This window comes from Rutilus rutilus, assembly GCF_951802725.1.
Source record: "Rutilus rutilus genome assembly, chromosome: 9".
Classification (NCBI taxonomy): Eukaryota; Metazoa; Chordata; class Actinopteri; order Cypriniformes; family Leuciscidae; genus Rutilus; species Rutilus rutilus.
In genome coordinates, this window is record NC_140223.1 from 33,394,744 (window position 1) to 33,414,431 (window position 19,688).

The 19,688-nt window shown below is 38.7% G+C and overlaps 2 protein-coding genes across 6 annotated transcripts in view; both read right to left on the reverse strand.

The window, feature by feature from the left end:
- Positions 1-554: 554 nt before the first annotated feature.
- rnf168 (ring finger protein 168) lies at positions 555-12,244 on the reverse strand. The gene is made up of 7 exons (XM_084419241.1): positions 12,113-12,244; positions 11,080-11,489; positions 10,923-10,993; positions 6,873-7,043; positions 3,168-3,262; positions 2,959-3,034; positions 555-1,596 (listed from the first exon to the last, which is right to left on the reverse strand). The coding sequence occupies exons 2-7, from the start codon at positions 11,411-11,413 to the stop codon at positions 907-909; spliced, it is 1,437 nt and encodes a 478-aa protein (XP_084275367.1). The 5' UTR covers positions 11,414-11,489; positions 12,113-12,244; the 3' UTR covers positions 555-906.
- Positions 12,245-13,746: 1,502 nt separating this feature from the next.
- ano7 (anoctamin 7) overlaps positions 13,747-19,688 on the reverse strand; it is a 28,713-nt gene continuing 22,771 nt past the window's right edge. For all 5 annotated transcript variants that reach the window (XM_084419547.1, XM_084419544.1, XM_084419545.1 and 2 more), the window contains exons 18-24: positions 19,406-19,503; positions 19,156-19,310; positions 17,475-17,680; positions 16,043-16,179; positions 15,260-15,350; positions 14,380-14,499; positions 13,747-14,204 (exon numbers count right to left, since the gene is read on the reverse strand). In XM_084419547.1, coding sequence (XP_084275673.1) covers positions 14,070-14,204; positions 14,380-14,499; positions 15,260-15,350; positions 16,043-16,179; positions 17,475-17,680; positions 19,156-19,310; positions 19,406-19,503 — 942 coding nt within the window. In that variant the 3' untranslated portion in view covers positions 13,747-14,069. The remainder of the gene's footprint in view (positions 14,205-14,379; positions 14,500-15,259; positions 15,351-16,042; positions 16,180-17,474; positions 17,681-19,155; positions 19,311-19,405; positions 19,504-19,688) is intronic.

The window sequence follows — 19,688 nt, forward strand, 5'->3', positions numbered from 1 at the left end:
ACCCCGACCCCTAAACCTACCCATCTCCACCCCGACCCCTAAATCCACCCCTAAACCTACCCATCTCCACCCCCTGATCCCTAAACCTACCCATCTCCACCCCCTGACCCCTAAACCTACCCATCTCCACCCCGACCCCTAAACCTACCCATCTCCACCCCGACCCCTAAATCCACCCCTAAACCTACCCATCTCCACCCCCTGATCCCTAAACCTACCCATCTCCACCCCCTGACCCCTAAACCCACCCCTAAACCTACCCATCTCCACCCCCTGACCCCTAAATCCACCCCTAAACCTACCCATCTCCACCCTTTAGATGCTTTTACCCCGCCCACTTCCGGCATCAGACTGTTAGGCTGGCACTGTCATCCTCACACTGCTATGTTAATATTGCTTTTGTTCGGGCATAATAGCTCCTCAACGACGGATCAAGTCCAGCCCGAACTTCCCGAACTTCCTAAAAAATGTGTGGGCGGGGCTAAGTTCAGCTGGCATCCAGGCTATCAGCATTCTGCTTGTCAAATAAAACACACGACAACAAAAACAAAATTCTGTAAAGTAATCTTTTCTTTATTTGAATCAAATTGAAAATGCCTGCAAATGCTTACAAAATGAGTTTCTTCTGCAGCACTCACACGATTTCAATCTCTAAGCTAGTCATGACTTTATGCGCTTTAGGCTTATAAAACGAAAACCATTCCAAAACCGTCATGACTTTACAGTATGAACCTCTCTGGAAAGGCACTGAAGGAGTATTAGCAACTAAAGATGTTGAGCAAGAAACCGAACAAGATAACAGAACGCGGCTGCACGACGTCCTCTCGTAGCAGCGCGGCACCTGCTAACATCTGTTTCGAGTCTGTGGGGCGTTTGAGGAAGCAGATCAGAGCAGCAGAGGATCGTTCAGCTGCTCATGTTGGGGAACATCTCCGTAAGGGTGGTCTGCTTCGCCCCCTTCTTCAAGCTAGTCGGGACCGGTGTTGCAGCAGAAGACGCGGGGCTTTTCCCAGGGGTCGCTGCCCCAGTTCCAGACAGTCTCTTTTCAGTTTTCCCCTCATCCCTGCATCCCGTGCTGTTCCTCCTGGACAACCGCGGCGTACTAATGTTCTTTATCGTACTCTCCTCATCCGTGTTTGTACTCGTGGAAGCCGTAGTGCTTTTTTGCCGGAGCTGATAGCTGTCGGCTGAACCCTTCCTGCGGTCCACGGCGATTTGACGGTTCAGGTCTCTCTGAAGTTGCATCGCCATTCTTCGGTCCTCCTCTTCCTGGTGCCAGCGACTCCGCAAGGTCTCCTCGTGCCACGCCAGTTCAGACAGAAAAGGGCTGTCGAGTGAAAAAGGAGATTCGCACCGCGGAGAAGAACACGGCCTCTTAGTGTGTAGATCCGCTTCACTCTGAAGCTCGACCTCTGAACTCTTCCTTTTCGAAGAGCTGCTGTTGGGACTGTTAAAAACAGAAGTGTGTTCTGAGCAGCTGGGAATGAAGCTGGAGGTGGAGGGTTTCCCGTTGTAGTCCGGCACAGGCACGCTCTGTTTAACCGCGTCCTCCACGGATGGTGCTGTGAGGGCTTTTGGAGGGCTCAGAATGTTCTCCTGAAAAAAAAAAAAAAAAGGAATATTTATACATTTATAAAAGTAAACTTGTTTTGGATCAAGTATATATATATTTTTTTTTACGTGACAGTTAGGGATGCACCGATACCGATACCTAGAATCTGGAATCAAAATCTGGAAAACGTGGTGCATCCCTAGAAAATATTTTGGTTTTAAATAAATGCTGTTCTTTTGAACGTTGAAGAGTCTTGGGGGAAAAAAAAGTATCCACACATATTACCGTATTTTCCGCACTATAAGGCGCACCGGATTATAAGGCGCACCTTCAATGAATGGCCTATTTTAGAACTGTTTTCATATATAGGGCGCACCGGATTATAAGACGCATAGAAGATACTGCAGTCAAACGTTTGACTGGGTTTGCGTTATGCAGTGGTCACCAACCTTTTCAAGCCTAAGATAACATCCAAAGTCCAAATGTAAACCAAGATCTACCACTTGCAAAAAATATGAAAAAACAAGTGGCTGAGCAGAGCTGTAAAACCCTGTTTATACTCGACGCGTCCGCATGAGCGCGAACTTCCGCGAAGGTAATAAAAAAACTAATATCCGTCTGCTCGGGCAGATCCGGCTCAAAGTCGTGCAACTTTGGATGCGGAGGCGCGTGCGCGGCAAAAATGACGTCATTGTAACAGCGCGCGCGCCTCCGCATCCAAAGATGCACGACTTTGAGCCGAATCTGCCCGAGCAGACGGATATTAGTACATCTCATCACACCGGCACCCAGTTTGCGCGTCTAAATCAGTTGTATGGTCTGGTGTTCAGTCTAAAACAAAACAGTTGCGTCAAGTATAAATGCCTCGTCTGTTTGGGGAGGTGCGCGCGCAGTCAGCGGAGGCTCACGCTCCGTGCCAGGCGAAAGTATAAACAAGGTTTAAGTCAGCGGTTGTTTTACAGACATTAATATAAGGCGCCAGATCCATATATAAGGCGCTCCGGATTATAAGGCGCACTGTCGTTTTTTGAAAAAATGAAAGGCTTTTAAGTGCGCCTTATAGTGCGGAAAATACGGTAACTGTTTTCAACATTGGTAATCAGAAATGTTTCTTAAGCATCAAATCATCATATTAGAATGATTTCTGAAGGATCATGTGACACTGAAGACTGGAGTAATGATGCTGAAAATTCAGCTTTGCTATCACAGGAAAAATTTATATTTTAAAACATATTAAAATAGAAAACAGGCTTTAAGGAAAATGTTAGGAAAAAACTTTATCTTCACTAAAACTCAGTCCAAATACAACTGATACACGTGGCATGTATGATCTGAAAGACATCATTATTTCCTTTGTAATGATTTCATTTATGAGAAAAGACAATCAAAGCATCTTTAAAAATCACCTTATTAGCCATCAGAGAGGAGTCTGGGCTGCTGTCAGAACTGCTCTGCGGTTTATGAGGCATTGGACGCAAGAACCTGACATATAAGAGAATGGAGTGCATTAGAAAAACCCTCTTTCTCTGTGGTCTTTCAATACTTTCAACAATAACCAGGCCTGAATAGACGAGTTATACTACTGATATACTGGGGTTCAACAGCAGGTACTCACTTCTCAATGTCCCCCTTATTTGGTTTTGTTTTCTTAGCTGGTGTAGCATCAGCAGGTTTGACGATCCATGGTGATTCAGAGATCGGTCCTGAATTCTGCAAAAACAACACAAAACTGTATTGCGTCATCCCCGATTGCGGCGTTTTCTTTCACAAAAGAAAGAACTGATTCTGGACTGGCTGAAATGAGTCATCAATAATTCCAGTCTTGCTTTCAGCTCAAACTAATGTAGGTTTGTAACAAAATTTGCATAATGCCTGCCTATCGTCTTCATTGGCTGCCTGTGAACAATGTCTACTTTCACTATGAAATATTGTAGTTGTAGTTGAGGCCTTGAAGAATGGTGTTGTTGATATGACAAGATGCTATTTTCTGCACTGTGAAAGCAAATCTACTTTACAGCTAGTGTTGTCACGATACCAAAATTATTGTTTCGATACCGATACCAAGTCAAGTATTGCGATTTCGATACTTTTTCGATACTTTTCCTGAAAAGGGAGAAACACTCTCAAATATCATTGCTGTGCTTTATTTTAAAACCAGGACACCATTCTAATCATATAACACACTAATAAATGAACATATGAACAGCAGATATATTAAACATTTGAACAAAATATGAAATATAAAAAATAAATTAAAGCAATGACATTCAAGGTAAAAAAATATATAAATTTAGCAGCATTATCTCATTTATCATAAGAAACATAAGAGCTTTATCTTGATTCTGAACTTTGAATAAAAATATGAACAGCGATTATATTAAACAATGTTTAATATTGGTAACATATGATAAGCCTCATTGGTGATATATTTGACATATGGGGAGAGAGTTGTGGAAGGCCTATACTTCATGTTAAACATAAATATATAGCAGCAAAGACAACGTCGGCAGTGTTGACGGCAAAATAGGCTACAGAATAATTCGTTCTGTATTGAGAGGTGCAATATTTGAAAATCGATAATATTTTTTAAAATTACATTTTATATTATATTTGTCAACTTTCGAACATCAAAATGTCATTGATTAATATGTATTCGTGTCAAAATGACATAAAAACATCCTTTCCTATTCTATTTTGCCTGGAAACCCTTCCAACACGCTTGCGTTTCGCGTGAAAAATAGGCGTCGGTTCTATTCTAGCATGCACGCGTTTTCCGCGCGTCTCGAGCTGCGCCTGAGACGCGTGTGTCACGCAGGCAGTTAACATGGGAGCTGAAATAAAAACGGACACGACACGCAGCCAGTGTGTCGCCGGCCTTACAAATCTGGAACGCGGTCATTCTTAGAAGTATCGATACTAATAAATTAAGGAATCGTGACGTTTTTAATTTCCGGTTTACTTTTGAAGTTTCGGTGCACTGTGCAACAGAGCAAGGTAGGCAACGTACTTCCATATGTCACTCCTCGCGTCATCTTTTTCTATGAGTCGTGGACCACTTGTCTTGACGAGTCGTGTCGTGGACCACATCTCGCTGTAGTGTTTTGTTACATGACATTGACAGCGGTGGGTTCTTTGCTGCGTTTGAGGCGTTTTTTTTTTTTTTTTTTTTTTTAAGTATCGATACTGATAAATTTAGGTATCGTGACGTTTTTAATTTCCAAGTATCGCGATACTTTTGAAGTATCGGTACATCGTGCAACACTATTTACAGCACTTCAAAAGGACGTGGACTCAGGCTCAAATTGATACGGTAAAACTAGCGCTGGGCGGTATAGCGGTTCATATCGAATACTGGTGTTTATTTCTGTTGTGATGTGAATTTTTTATATACCGCTGTATGTCGCTTAAAGAACGTTGGGAACGCGGCGCGACACTGTTTGAGAGGGTCTTTCTCTTCGGTCCTGTTGCACCATGGTGAGGCACAGCTGTGTGTGTTTACTGAGCGTGACGGTGAAGATGGAGAGGTTAAACTATAATTGATAGCTGTCAAATTAAATTACAGTGCTTCCCATACATTGGTTCACAATATCAACACAGCCTTTTGGAAAATCTATTTGTGGTTGGCATTGACATCGTTGAATAAACACGAGCACTGCACGTTTCAAAGTCAAAGCGCGGGGTGGGTGTTTTAATATGGATGTGTCTGAAGTCTTTAGAAAAGTTTCGATGTTATCTCAATTGAATCTTTCTTTATCTTTACTGATAAAATCTTTACTGATACTGCGCTGCTTTGTGTACAGCCGTTACCGGGGAAAACGCTATTTCTGCCGCTCCTACAGCGCCTCCTGCTGGCACCTCTTTGTAAACAGCCTTTCAAACCTGTATTAATACTAGTGTGGATTTTTAAAATGGGGCATTCTAAGACAATCTACTGCAGTATTTCCTCTCTCAATCAGTAGAAAATGTGGTTGAAAAAAAAATAATAATACCGGAATAATTTTGAAAAATACCGTGATATGGATTTTTGGTCATACCGCCCAGCACTAGGTAAAACTGACGCCAGCATTACTGTTCATATCACGATCAAGTGCTGAAATTCAAATATGATAATGCAGTTTCATTTCCGACAAAAGATGTAAGCGGTCGATCAATCACAACAGACTGGGTCATCTGAGCTGAGTAGACCAATCACAACAAACTGGGTCATCTGACCAATCAGAGCTGAGAAGGCTCTCAGAAGGGAGGGATTTAGAGACTGAATCCTTGATCAAAAAATGAAGTGGTTTTTGACCTGTGATGCATGTAAACCTTATCCAAAACAAAATTAGGAACCTTAAAAATAGCATAAGGCCAGTGACACACTGGTTGCGTGGCGTGAGCGTCTCAGCTGTGTGGTGTGTCCGTTTTTATTTCGGCTCCCATGTTAACAGGGGTGCAGAAAAACGCGTGCATGCTAGAAATAGAACCGACGCCTATTTTTCACTCGACACGCAAGCGTGTTGGAAGCGTTTTCAGGCAAAAATAGAATGGGAAAAGTTTTCAAAATGTCATTTTGACACAAATACATATTAATAAATGACATTTTGATGTTTAAACGTCTCTAGGTTTTGACATAAATGCAGATATAAATGTAATTAAAAAATTTTTTGTTAAATAATTATCAATTTTCAAATATTGCACCTGTCAATACAGAACGAAATATTCTGTAGCCTATTTTGCCTATCTGCCGACGTTTGTCTTTGCTGCTATATATTTATGTTTAACATGAAGTATAGGCCTTCCACAACTCCCTCCCCATATGTTGAATATATCACCAATATGTCACCTAGCAGCAGCAGCACCGCGTCAGACACGTTTCTGGTGTGCAAAGACATAGAAAACGCCACGCAGCCGCCAACACAACAGAAACGCCACGCAGCCAGTGTGTCGCCGGCCTAATACTTTAAATTAAATAATCAAAAAATATATAAAAAGGTTTAAGAATGAGTAAAATAAGATTTAGCTTTTCTAAATGATGCTCCGACTCAGTAGGGTTTAGCTAGTTTGGCATCCGATTTTAATTTGTAGATACTGATGAACTTGTATTCGCATAAATTATAAGGTTGGGTAACAATCCTTAAGGCTTAGATTGACAAATGGAGTCAATGCTTCAGTGTGTGTAAACATTAGGGACACCGAATGAGATTATTTACATGTCCTCCTGTTACGCTCAGACAGTCTAAATGTCCGTTGTCAGATTTAATTGTTGTTTTGACATGTTATTAAAACAGTGTTGCTGCACTTTTCTGACTGTGCATGTCACTCTGGTGTGTGACCTCACCAGCTCTTGGCTGAGCAGTCTGGCCAGTTTCTCATCGTTCTCCAGCTGTAGCTCTTCATGTCTCCTCCTCTCCTCCGCCATACGCTCCTCCTCCTCAGCCAGGAGGCGCTGGATGTACTCCTCACTGGCTCTCCGCTCGGCTTCCTCCAGAGCTCGCTTCTCCTCCACGAGCTGTTCAAAGCAAGAGACCAGATGATGACAGCCTTCACAACAACATCAATAACAAATGCTGACTTTATTTGCACTAAAATGGACAATGTGCATATTAGGGATGTGCGAGACTCTTCGACAAGTCGATTAAACGATACTGCTGCATACTAGTTGACTGCTGATACTACTGTCATTTAGCTACATTATACAGTTTACATGTTTTACCTTATATTTTTACAAAGGCTGTTTAAATTACAGTCATGTTAAGCATTTTAAAAATGAAACTTAATATTATATTTTAAAAAGTGTATTTCTACAGCAGAGCTTTTTAGTGGCATTCAGCATATGGGTGTTACACTAGTCGATTGCAAAATTTATCTGAATGTTTTTAAAATGTTATAGTAATGTATAAATAAAGGCATTTTACATTTTTTCTAAATTCAAGTACCTTGGCCTCATATGTTTTTTGCAAGTTGAACTATCCCATATCCAAAGAGCACAGAGACACAGACTTTATATCCCAGTAGCAGTCTTTGCATCTTGTGCTCTATAACAATAACTATCTTAGCATCCACACCAACACACAGTACCGTTCCGATTATTCTAAGCGCGCGCTGCAGTTTTATCGTCTGCCACTTTAAACGCTCCAGCTCTTTAAAACGGAATTGATTCTGATTGGCTGTCGATGTTTTTATCGTTCATCAGTTGGAAAAAATCCTTCTAAAAACTTGATGATATCGGTTCTCTGTCGTTAACATTACAGTAGTGGTGTGGACTATTATTCTTTTACATTTAGAACGACTTTTAGAAATGTATCTTTATTGTTATCGTTAGTATTAGAGTTGTCATAAAGTACCGACGTCGGTACTGACATTTTAACATTTTGACGCTTTGGGCGCTGTTGAGCGGAGTCGTAAACACCTCTGATTGGCCGTTGTGTTCGCACGCGCTCATTGGAAATGTCTGTGATTGGCTGCAATGCTCAACGCAGGGGAGCACCTGAGAACACACAGAAGTGTTTTAAAAAAACGTGAGCTGTCCGCTGATAGACGTCTGCTTTCAAACACTCCCGTCTGTATCTGTGCAACGCTTGGTGAAGAGCGTCATTGATGTATATTTACAACATGTTTTTGAAGCGCTGATCATTGTAACCAATCACAGACATATCCGATGAGCACGTGAACACAATGGCCAATCAGAGGTGTTTACGATTCTGCTCAAAGCGCCACATTTTTAAAATTACAGTTCCGACTTGGTACCGAAGTCGGTACTTTTTGACAACTCTAGTTAGTATCATCCTTGGTGTGAACGGGTCTTAATCCTGAAAGACTATGTACTGAAAAAAAGTTTCCATAACTGAAATCTCATAAATGAAAACATATTTAGGCAGATGTCTTCAAAGGTACAACAGCAAAAAGCAGTTATCTCTGAAAAAAAAAAAAAAAAATATATATATATATATATATATATATATATATATATATATATATATATATATATATATATATATATATAATATATATATATATAAAAAAAAAATATATATATATATATAATTTTTTATATATATATATATATATATATAAAAGATATAGATATTGTTTTATATATATATATACACACATGAATAGGCTTGGACTTGGTGCTTGGCACAGGACTATAGTGACACCAGAATAAAAATATTCAGGATTCTGAAGCTGAAAATACAGAATTATTTTAGACGAACTTGCTTGCTCTCTTTCTGACTTGATATATTTAAAATAATGTAGGCCACTTTTTATTGGTAACATAAGACATTTGGCATTATCAGGACCCACAAATATTTACCCATTGCATTATTATACATTATATTAAACATTATATATAGTTGTATGTAGTAATGACACTAAAACTCTGTGAACTTTTAATTTTTTCTCACACAATACATTAGGGGTGCACGATATATCGGCCGCCGATATAATATCGGCCAATATGGTCCTTTTTTTTTTACACATCGGTATTGTTCTGATGTCAAAATAGGGCCGATGTGAACAGGCCGATATTTGACGTGTGAAGTTGAAGATGCAGTTGACGATGGTGACTCGGGCGATCTTAGCAGTAGTGAACACGCCTGAGAGAAATACACATTTCATACAGATGACATAAGCAGAGAACAGTCTGTTTTCTTTCGTTTTGAATTGTTCTGTTTAAAAATAGATGTTTCAAGCTTTCTATATATGTCTCAGGTCTGTGAGGCAGGTAGGTTTCGGTTCATTTGAGACGCGCTTCAGTTCACGCGCCGTCGCCTCCATGTCCTGATTAAATATTTTCTAATATTTACTTCTTATTTATTTTTGATGAAACCTTGATCAAAATTAAGATACAATTAATATAAAACTAAATTAAATTTAAAGACAGGCTTTGTGCTTTCTGTTTGAGGTCTCTGTGAAAGTTTTAAAGCAGTCTTTTAGTGGCGCTTTCAGACGTGCAGTCTGAGAACTGTCCCGTCCGTAACATTGTTAACGCAGTCCAGTGCGACTTATGTTTTTTCCCTCTTCATGACACATTTTTGATTGATAGTTTTTTGACTCATAGATATATTGCTTGATATTTGATACCCGTTCGAATTAGATTTTTCTCAAAAGTGACAGCACGTGTGATTTGTGGATTACGGATAAGCGTGAGTGGAGAAACGCGTTTATTTATTCATTCTCAGTGTTGAGAAACGTAGCCTTCATGTGTTACGTTATTGTGTTAATAATAACTAAAGTAGCCTACCTAATTATGTTACATATTTATTTTGTATGAAAACTAGCGCATTCGTTACTTATGGATTAAAAAGTAGGCTACCGTTGTTTCAGTGCTGCGCGAGCGCTCTCTCTCACAAACACAGACGCGCGCGCACACAGAGAGAGAAGATAATTGTAAAATGAAAAATTGACGGGCTAAGTTTAAATTTTGTTCTTGCTTGTTTTTTTTTCTATCAAAATGTCAGAAAGCATTTTGTATTATCCATCCGTGTTTTTAAAATTCGTTAAATGATGGACGTTTTACTGTTAACACAGCCCATGTCGGATTCTTCTTATAGCCTACTTGTTATTATTTTTAGAATAAGTGATTCCTTATGCTATTATTGGACTCCTGTCTATTCATTGTCAACTGTTTTCTATAAATATGTTTGTATTGGCTAACATTTATTCAGCTAATGCGTGTCCTGTTTAAAATGTGCAATGTTCAAAGGCAAAGACAGCACGTCACAAATGTTCCTGTTTTTTTTTTCCTGTTTTCTAAGGGTTTCTTAATTGTAGACAAGTTGACCAGCACACATTATATGCAATGCAATATAATGCATGTGTGTCCTATGTGTGACATATTTTGCATACAGGTAAAGGTGCCCAATATCAGTCATTTCTAAAGTAAAAAAAAAGAGATATCGACATTGGTAAATATCGGTATCGGCCATAACAGCAATATTAATATCGGTTATCGGGGTATCAGCCACAATTTTCACATCGGTGCATACCTACAATACATAGTCACTATCCATGATACATTTGTTGCATTTATGTATTGCGATATATTGTGACAGATATATTGTAACACCCCTGATAATACTACTACTAATAATAAATCTTAAGTGTAATTATAATTATGTGTATGAACAACTATAAATATTATGTGCACGGGAAAAAAAATTTTTGGGAAAAGTTGGAACCAGCATTCTGCTCTGAGCAGGACAGGACAGGATAGGACAGGGGACACAAACAAAAACCATTGTGTTGTTGGCAGAACAACAATGTAAACATGGGATTGCAGTCTGTAATGTGCATTCATGGAGGCCCACCTGCCATTTCAGTGACTGCTGGCTAAAAATCCACCACATCTTAACAGAGAGAGTCGAGACCATCGTGAATCTCTCACCTTGCTGATCTGGTCCTCGTACTCTTTCCTCAGCTCTCCTGGCTGACATACTCGAGGTCTTGAAATCAGCACTGGGGGGGGAGGAGAAGAAAGCGATTAATCAATGTAATATGCATTACCATGAAAGAGTTATGCAGCACATACGGCTTCAGCATACCAGCATCATCACAATCATCAATTCCCTGCACTCTCCGCTCGCACTGGGCGGGGAAAGCGTCCTGTATGCGTCTCCACAGCTCAATGTTGACCAAGGTCTTGTTCCGGCCGTTCAGTCGTGCCCACGTTGACACACGCTTTCGGCAAAGCGGACAGCACATGTTGGACTTGTCCACGGTTTCCAGAAAGCAGGGTTTGCAGAACGTGTGCGTGCAGGGAAGAGTGACCGGCTCCAGGAATATGTCCAGACAGATCGGACAGAGGCAGTCTGAGCGTTCAAGACCCCCGGAGCTTTCCTCAACCGGACCCGTGTCCACTTCAGACACAGGCGGCATTCTGCGGCCGGCCTCTCGGTGTCAGTCAATGATGATTCTCTCTCTCTCAGCTTCTACAGCAGCATATGACAGTCAGCTGAAAGACAAAAACAACGTGAAAGCCTGATCTTAAACACTGTATTACCCTGACATGTACTACATTAGATCCTGCACAGGTCCACAGCTGCAGGTTTTGTAAGGAGAAACTATATAAAACATGTAGTTTTCATGGGTCTCTAAAGGTTGAGACTCCCTGCATTAGATAACATTAAATCTAATGTAAATATCTACATATGAGGTGCTTATTCAGATCAACAAATCAGTAAGCATCCGCAAACCTGCACTTCAAACTGTTACTAGCCTGTATCACATAGTTATGTTGTTAAATAGTTATGTGTTCATCATCAGATTCATTAACGTTAACCAGTGGGAATATTACCACGAGACATCCAAAAAGGCTTATTTTATAAACGATTGTCAATAAAGCATATATTCAGAATACGTCCAAATGAACTGTAGATTATTTTATACAAGTTATTATGCTAACCCGCATCTGAATGCTAGCAACTTTTTTTTTTTTTTTTTTGCAGTGAGTGATTGTTGTGAGAGTAAAATGAGAGTAAAGCTTTGATCGTTTAAAGTACGTGACGTCTCTGTTGTTATATGGTTTATTAATGCGAATGTCAAAGAACAATTAAAAATATTACAATTCACACTTACTTGCTTGCTTGCTTGCTTACTGACTAGGCCCCAAAATCCCGGGAAAATTTGCGCCCGCCTCTTTGCGCATGTGAAGCCATGAGCGTCAATGTTGAGCGTCATTCCAAAATAAAAGTCCTTCGGTACTTCAAACTGGTAGTCCAGTAATTTTAAGGCAAAATGGGGGTCAACCTAGGTCTAGGACAACTTGCAACGGAAGCAAACTCAACTGATTTTGTATCCTCAATATGTCCTGACTGAGTAAGGAAAAAAAAGCCCCGAAAAATCCCATTAGGGTAAAGTTTCGAAAAAGACCCAAATATACTTCATTATGTTTCTCACATGACCTTTAGATATCACCATGAAAATTACAGATTACTTACATCAAGACAAACAAAAAAAATGTATTACAAGTTTTTTTTAATTGTTGTTAGCATGGGCAAACGGTGATTAATCTAATTACGTATACTGTGCTAATTTGCATAAATACCACAACAGATCTAAACATTGGGTATAGCCAGGTGAAAATGTCTTGTTGAATCTTGTTGACATATAACAGTAAAAGACTTCATGTTGAGGTCTGAATGGAACCCATTTAGGCTACCCATGAGCATTAATACATAGAGGCAGGAAGAAGTAGCCTACTTTAAACCAGCCTTTATTAATTATTATTGCAGAGATGGGGTTTGGGGCTGGGTCCGTGGGACTGTTTCTGGGGATTCACTTTTTATTTTACCTACCTTTTGTCTTCTGCATTCTCCTTACCCTTGTCTCCTGTTCTTCCCTTAGTCTCATCCCCCAGAAACAGTCCCATGGAAATTTGCAATACAATAAATAAAACGTTGATTCAAATAAGTAATTCGATTAAAATAGATAATTAACCCTCTGAGCTTCTTCGGGCAAAAATGCCCGAAAAAGTTTACGTTTTGAATTTTTTTTTTTTTTTTTTTTTTTTGGCTTAATAGGACGGGTATGAACTTGGTGACTTTTGTTATATTACCTATGTGAACACAGAAAAAAAATCAAGGAGATGATTCAGATATGTTAAAGGGTCGTAAAATAATGTCACTCGCTTCCTTCGGGCAAAAATGACCGACCATAGGAAAGTAATGGGAAATAGGAAAACTCAGAGAAACTTTTGATTGTACAAACTACAGATCAGCCACTGAGCAGAAAAAAAGTGTACAGCAATGAAGGGGTGACACTCTAAATAAAAATAATCATAAAAGGTGGAGAAATCATATCTATAAGCCTCTCTATGTATTTCTATAGGGAGCTATTGGTAGCCTACTGGCGTTACATGGCATCGCACTGCACTTCTCGTTTAGCGCCACTAAATGGCGCTCTTCTCATGTCAATTATTTTTTCTTCTCTAGATCTACACTCCATTCTAATGGAAAATGTTGTATTTATTGAAAACAAATTAATAAAATTATATAAAAAATATATATTAATTCTAATTATAAAAAAATTATATAATTAATGCAAAGTATCATAAAAATCTTTAAAAATTGGGGTTATATTACACTTTTTAATATGTTGGTCTTTATTTCTTAAACATGAAAATGTCTATATGCACACAATTTGTTTAATGAAAAAAACAAAAACAATAAATGTATAATTTAGTTTTTCTTTTATTATACAATAAATGTAATAATCTACAATAATCCATATAGCCTATATCCCCTGGATACATTTTTATAGAAAGTGTAAATTACTATATTGGAAAGCAAAGCTGTCTGTAATATACATCCAATTCATGGAAATATCTATATGGGGTCATCTTACCCCATGTTACCCTATATATAATACACACACATTCACTGTACTATTTTCAATATGATGCAAGACACACTAATTTGATCCTTATGTATTTTATTTAGGACAGCATTAAAAGTAGTTGCCTATATTGACAATGAATAGGCAACAGTTTACAGACATCTATTCACTGTAGAAAAAAGCGTCATATATCAGACTGTCAGGGTGGAGGTTTGTCCTCGTGTTCAGGAGATAGACTGAAGGAAGGGGAGATACTGTTTGTAGGAATCTGTATTCTTCGTCGCAGCTCGAAGGTTTGCCTCTCCACCTCCTCCAGGACAGTTTTACTCAAAGACTGAAGGACAGGAGAATCAATGTTTATGAAAACAGAGAAAAACAGCCGTCACACACTTAAAAATGTGTCAATATTTAAAATGAATGAGGAATCAACATTGAAAAAATGATAATGATTAGGTATTATTATATTCATTTTAATATATGATGTCATAACTCGTCGATATAAAAGTCACCTGATTCTCAGCCAGTGCCTCTTTGGCCATGTAATGCTCTCTTTTGATCTTAATTTCCACCTCCTCTGGAATATCGGGCACCATCCAGTCAATAATCCGTCCAATCATGAGTACAACATGCTGAAAACCCATCATCAACTTCATAAATTGTGTTCTGTTGTCAGTTTATAATCATCTATACCTCATATCTCATTAATATGGAAGCTTGTTTCCGTCACGAAATAAAACATAAAAAAGGTAGTTGTGACTTTTATCTCACTTTTGTTGTTGAAAAAAGTCAGAATTGCAAGATATAAACTCGCAATTGCGTTAAAAAAGTCAGAATTGGGCCCTATCATACATCCGGCGAAATGCAGCGCCAGGCGCGACGCAAGTGTTTTTGCTAGTTTCAGCCCTACGCAGTTATCATTTTCAAATTCTGCGCCACGTTGTTTAAATAGCAAATGCATTTGCGCCCATTTGTGCGCTCATAGGCTGCTGCTCTGAAAACAAAGGTGTGTTCAGGTGCATTGTTGGGACGTTGCTATTTTGAGGCAACTGAAATAGACTGCACCATTGGCCAACTGAAACCTGGTCTGAGGTCAATGGCGCAGTATTTATTTTTTTATTTAAAGGGTGCATTAGTAATATGGCGGGTGCATAACGCGCATACACTTTGTCCCATAGGGCTCGTTTACGGTGCAGGTCTTGATGCCCAATTCTGATTTGTTGCCTATATTTGATTTTTCAACCGTCCGTTTACACGTTCTTTCTATTGTGACCCATATCCGATTCATGTGTTTACACTTTTGCCTTTTTTAAATTTTGTATTCAGTGGCAGAAACAAGCTTCCATTGTGTTTCCAAATTGTGTTTGGTCAAACTAGTGCTAGACTGTGCACCTCGAATATAATGACGAAACTCAGTCGTATGGCCAGCAGATGAAAGTAATCTTGTGTGTGCCATCCTTTCTCATCCCTGAGGCCTCGATATCTAAAAAAAAAAAAGATTAACACTCATAATGGCTTATGTATTAAAATATTAATAGAATACCTGATTTAAATACGGCAAACAACCTAATAGAAATGATATACAAAGTTTTCAAAGTCATGGGCTCAGTAATACTGCACAAATGTAAACGAGTGCATTCTTATACAGTCTCTTTATCATACATCCTAACCTTACAATGAACAACATGAAAACAGCATGAAAAGATGTTCCCCGACTGACACAAAGAGCTTCTACTATTAAGTTTTGTGATTTCTGGGTGTTTTATAGAGCGGTACAAACATTAACATTAAACCTTTGGGTTCAGTTACATTTTTTTATGCAAGCACTCATTAAATTGATCATAGATGACAGTAAAGACATTTATAATGTTACAAAAGACTTCTATTTCAAATAAATGCTGTTCTTTTAAACTTTCTTTTTATCAAATAATATGAAGCAGCACAATTGTTTTAAACATTGATAATTTGAAAGTTTCTTGATCATTAAATCAGCATTTTAGAGTGATTTCTGAAGGATCACGTGACACTGAAGACTGGAGTAATGATGCTGAAAATTCAATGATCAAATAAATGCACCCTTGGTGAGCATATACAGTACCTAAATGTATCCTAATCCAAACATACCAATCCCAAACTATTGAACAGTAGTATATAATCGTATAGTTTGGTCTTCACCTGCAGGATTTTGGGCTTTGGGTGAAGTTCGCAGGGGCAACAGCGAGGGTGAAGTTGATGTATCCGCTCATGCTGCCCGCAGTGTAGCGGTAAAAGAGTCGCGGCAAGAAATCAGATGTGAAGGCAATCAGGAAAGCCTGGCAAAAGAACAGGACGTCAAACACGCCTAAACAGGACACACAGGCAGTCTAAGTAACATTATTTTGGACTGAGATTTTTGGACATCAAAAGCTGTTAATGAACTCACAATTCAGTGTTGATCGACTAACAATGAGTCAAGCATACATAATGGCAGACACACTGTAAGGTTGATCGAGGAAATGTGCCAAGGATGCATGGGCTGTGTCTCAATCAGCTCCCTAGTTCAGTAGTAAGGGCACTTATCAGGGAGTCTGCCATTTTAAGGGCTGTATCAATCGCAAAATCCTACCAGTGCACTGAAATCCCACACGTCAAACATAAATCACTTGAGCCAACTCACCACACATAATGACTCGATAGATGTTTTTTTATATAGCCTACCAATATTTCAGCATAAGCATGCATCGCATTTTCTGAATAGCATAATCGTGATCACATTTGTTGATAAGTTACAAGAGAATGCAATATCAACCCGATCTCACAGGAAAACATGGGTGGCAATTTTGTATCATTTTGTAATTTGTTTAATGCACAAAAAAAAGTATGATTTTTAGAAAAATGTAAAAATGAAGCCCCTAAACATAACCATATCACTGGGGCATAGGCAGCTCATATGAAAATGTACGAATGAGATCGTAAGGAATCATACGAATTAGCCACCAATTCGCCAAAATGTAAAATAGTTACAAATTGGCATGAGATTGTGTTGGACATATTATAAGTTTTAACCTGTATATAGTCTCAAGATAATCTAAACTAAATTTATGTTAACTGTCAGTGTTCCAGTAGCAGGACACTTGGCATGCTTTTGTTATGACCTTTTTTCCCTATCACATATTTTAGTAATCATCAAAAATTAGGTATCGAAAGCTTAAACACTCAAAATTCATCCTTTGAAAAATGTTTTGAAATTGGACATTGAGTTGCCATGGAAATGGTAAACCATTTAGCGGGCTCAATTTGTGGTTCAGTACATTTGCTTTACAGTTTTTTACACTTTAATCTTTTGAAACGCGTTCACCTCTGCAGAAATCTGCTGAGTGTCTTTAAAAAGAGACAAATCTTAAACCATTCATGAATTACAACCATTTAATCTTAGATTTATGATCAAAAGGGGGGGTGACATGAAAATGTATACTGGCACTAGAGGGATGAAAAGACACCCTAATCACTGTGCCAACGCCAACCTTTACAACTTTCACGGTTCTAGTCTCCCATCCAGATAAAGATGCAGGATAAAAAGACACACATATTGGTGCTTGGCCCAGAATAATCAGAATAAATTACTTACATTACTGATGACAGCCAGGTAGGAGATGAACTTTAGGATGGTCAGCCAGATGCCAATGTCTTGTGCTCTTTCCACAACGGGCCTGCGGTACACACACACAAACTTCTGGGCATCGAGACGCACCTCCACCCAGTTATTTATCAAGGCAAACAACGGAGCCAAAGGACAGGCTGCTACAAAGATGGTAATGAAGCCAAACTGCAGAACTGACAAGATAAAGATTTCCAAAATCAGCGTTTCATCTGTGCTAAACTGCAGTTGCCTCCAATTTGAAAGCTATTAAAATTGTAGTTTTTGTTATGATGGTAATATAGTGTGTCACAAATAATTTATTTTAAAGTACCCCTATTATGCTTTAGGGATATTACCTTTCATTGTAGTGTGTAATATAGGCCTAGCTGTTTATAAGTGTAAAAGGCCTGCAAAGTTTCAAAGAGTACAATAAATTAAGGTATTTTCTAAGAAAGAGCCAATTCTAAACTGCCTGAAAGGATTCATCAGTAATTCCAGTCTCGCTTCCTGCTCAAACCTACATTGGTTTGAAACTAATTTGCATAATACCCGCCTTCATTGGTCTTCATTGGCTGCTTGTAAACAACGTGTACATTGACCCTCAAACACTGTAGTTAGCTGCAACTGGAAGAGCTTGGTTTGTGTTGTTGACAAGTCAAGAAGACGCTGTTTTCTGCACTGCGAAAGCAAATCCACTTTGCAACACTTCGAGGTGTTCGAGGACTTGAATTGGCTCGAATTGATACAGCAAAATGGACGCCATCGTTACTGTTTGTATCACTGTGTATCAAGTGCTGAGGAAGCATCTGGAGCTGATATTCAGATGACTGTTTCATTTCTGACACGTGCCGTAAGCGGTTGACCAATCACAACAGACTGGGTCATCTGACCAATCAGAGCAGAGTAGACCAATCACAACAGACTGGGTCATCTGACCAATCAGAGCAGAGTAGGCTTTCAGAAGGGAGGGATTTAAAGAGAGTGAATCCTTGATCGGACCGTTTCAGACACTGCGAGAAAAGAGCTGATGCTACAATGTATTTTATGAGAAAAAAGTGTTATTTGACCTGTGATGCATGTAAACCTATTGCAGGAGACCTCCAAAATACAATTACGAACCTTTAAAATAGCATAATTGGGGCACTTTAAGATAAAAAATAAATAAATAATTAAACATATCTTCTCTAAATCATTCTCATAATACATTTCATTATAATTAGATAGTAGACGCTGCAATAAGAACAAAAGGTAATACAAATCATGATTCTCAACAATACACCGAGATATTATAAGTGAATAAAATGAACAAGATTTACATTGCACAAACCAGTCTAAAGCGGTTATGGGATTATTTCTGTTCACATTAGAGTTGAACTGTCAGAGACAATAATTCATTGACTGGATATCGTCTGTGACCCTAACAGAATGTCTTTAAAATCTTTAAAATCAGGATACTTCCATTCACCGGACAACCAGTTTTTATAGAGATTTGAACTGATAAACAGATATAATGTTTCTTAAGCCCTAAATCAGCATATTAGAATGATTTCTGAAGGATCATGTGACACTGAAGACTGAAGTAATGATGCTGAATTCTCAGCTTTGATCACAGGAATAAATTACATTTTAAAATATATTAAATCCATTAAATTACATTAAAAGGTCTCACCCATTTCTAGATACTCATCGAACAGCCCTTCACACACTAGCAGCTGATAGTTAGATTCCCATGGAGTGATCTCTGGACTGGTGTCGGGTTCATCTATCACCTCCTGACTGGAAGCTGGCTTCATCTTCCTCCTGTGCCACCAGGTCTTTAATTTACTGTTGGAAAGAGAAGAAGAAAACTTAGGCCTATAATAAAATACACTATAAAGAGTAAACAAAACGAAGATGCATTGGAAACATAAAAGACCTACGGCAAGACAAATTCCTGGATGTTGCTGATGACCTGTTTGCCTACCATGATGACTAACAGCTCTTGCGCAAGTTCAATGAGACATCCAGAGGAGCCACACTACATACAAGAAGGACACAAACAAGTTACACACATGTATTAATGAGATATTCATATTCCAGATTCTGCATATTTTCCCACAATTCATAAATGAGGGAGAAATATTGCGGAATTGTGTATTGTGGCTGGCAGTGTTCATTTGACTAGTAGTTTTAAGCAAACAAAGGAGGACTAATGTGACACTT